This window comes from Propithecus coquereli, unplaced genomic scaffold, assembly GCF_000956105.1.
Source record: "Propithecus coquereli isolate 6110/MARCELLA unplaced genomic scaffold, Pcoq_1.0 Scaffold4, whole genome shotgun sequence".
Lineage (NCBI taxonomy): Eukaryota > Metazoa > Chordata > Mammalia > Primates > Indriidae > Propithecus > Propithecus coquereli.
In genome coordinates, this window is record NW_012149729.1 from 2024761 (window position 1) to 2026031 (window position 1271).

The 1271-nt window shown below is 33.4% G+C and overlaps 1 protein-coding gene across 1 annotated transcript in view; it reads left to right on the top strand.

The window, feature by feature from the left end:
* Positions 1 to 1271, top strand: part of CADPS2 (Ca++-dependent secretion activator 2) — a 645614-nt gene that overhangs the window by 265208 nt on the left and 379135 nt on the right. Inside the window, exon 3 of the mRNA XM_012652730.1 lies at positions 315 to 647. Within this exon, the coding sequence (XP_012508184.1) occupies positions 315 to 647 (333 nt within the window). The remainder of the gene's footprint in view (positions 1 to 314; positions 648 to 1271) is intronic.

Sequence of the window (1271 nt, forward strand, 5' to 3'; positions counted from 1 at the left end):
GAAGACAGTTTTTCCAAGGACCGGGAAGGGAACGTGGTTTTGGGATGATTGATACACATTACATTTATTGTGCACTTTATTTCTATTATTATTACATTGTAATATATAATGAAATAATTACACAACTCACTGTAGGTTGGGGACCCCTGTTTTAGAGAGATCTGGGGCCTCTATCATGTCATTAGTTACCATATATTATAAAACATTTGAATCATTGTAGACTATTTGGCGTCAGTAACTCTGGCTGGATTACTGAAAGCAAGTGGTGTTTGTGTCCATGCTTAATTGTAAATGGGTTTTGTTTTGTTTTTCAGGTTTTTCTAAAGAGTGACCGTGTGGCCAGAATGGTTCAGAGTGGAGGGTGTTCTGCTAATGACTTCAGAGAAGTGTTTAAAAAGAACATAGAAAAGCGTGTGAGGAGTTTGCCAGAAATAGACGGCTTGAGCAAAGAGACAGTATTGAGCTCATGGATAGCCAAATATGATGCCATTTACAGGGGTGAAGAGGACTTGTGCAAACAGCCAAATAGAATGGCCCTAAGTGCTGTGTCTGAACTTATCCTGAGCAAGGAACAACTCTATGAAATGTTTCAGCAGATTCTGGGTATTAAAAAACTAGAACACCAGCTTCTTTATAATGCATGTCAGGTAAGTGGTCTATGATATTTTCCATTTCCCTGTCTGACTCATAGAATGGATATCAAGTGTTTACGAGACTGTGAAGATGTTCTTTACTTTTGATAATCATTTTGCTTGAAAAATGTTGAGAGGAAAAAAAAAAAGAAAGTTGAGTGAAATTGAATTTTAATAAATAATATAGTGATATTTGAAAGCTTTGAAAGAAGTATTTGATGGAAAAGAATATCAGTACTTTTTATCTAGTAAATAATTGTTCCTATGTGCCCTATTTTAGGAAATCAGATTTATGTGTGTTGGGTCTATATGGACCATGCCCTGAATAGTGAAATAAAAATCATCTGTTATCTGAAGAAGCTTGGTAATTTATAATAAACAGGTCTCAGTGCAAAATAATGTTTTATAGTCTTCTGGGTTTTATGAAAGTAATGAAATTTCTATGTTTTTCTTTAACTCACCCAGCTAGAAATGAATTTAGTATGATTGTTAAACTATGTAATTTAAAGATTTGACAGAGTTAATAACATATTTTCCCTTCAGTTATTATTCTAGTTATGCATGTGAAAAATAGAAAAAAATCTCATGTTCCACATCTTTCTTTTTTTTTAGACCCTATGATTTGCCTAATAATATATT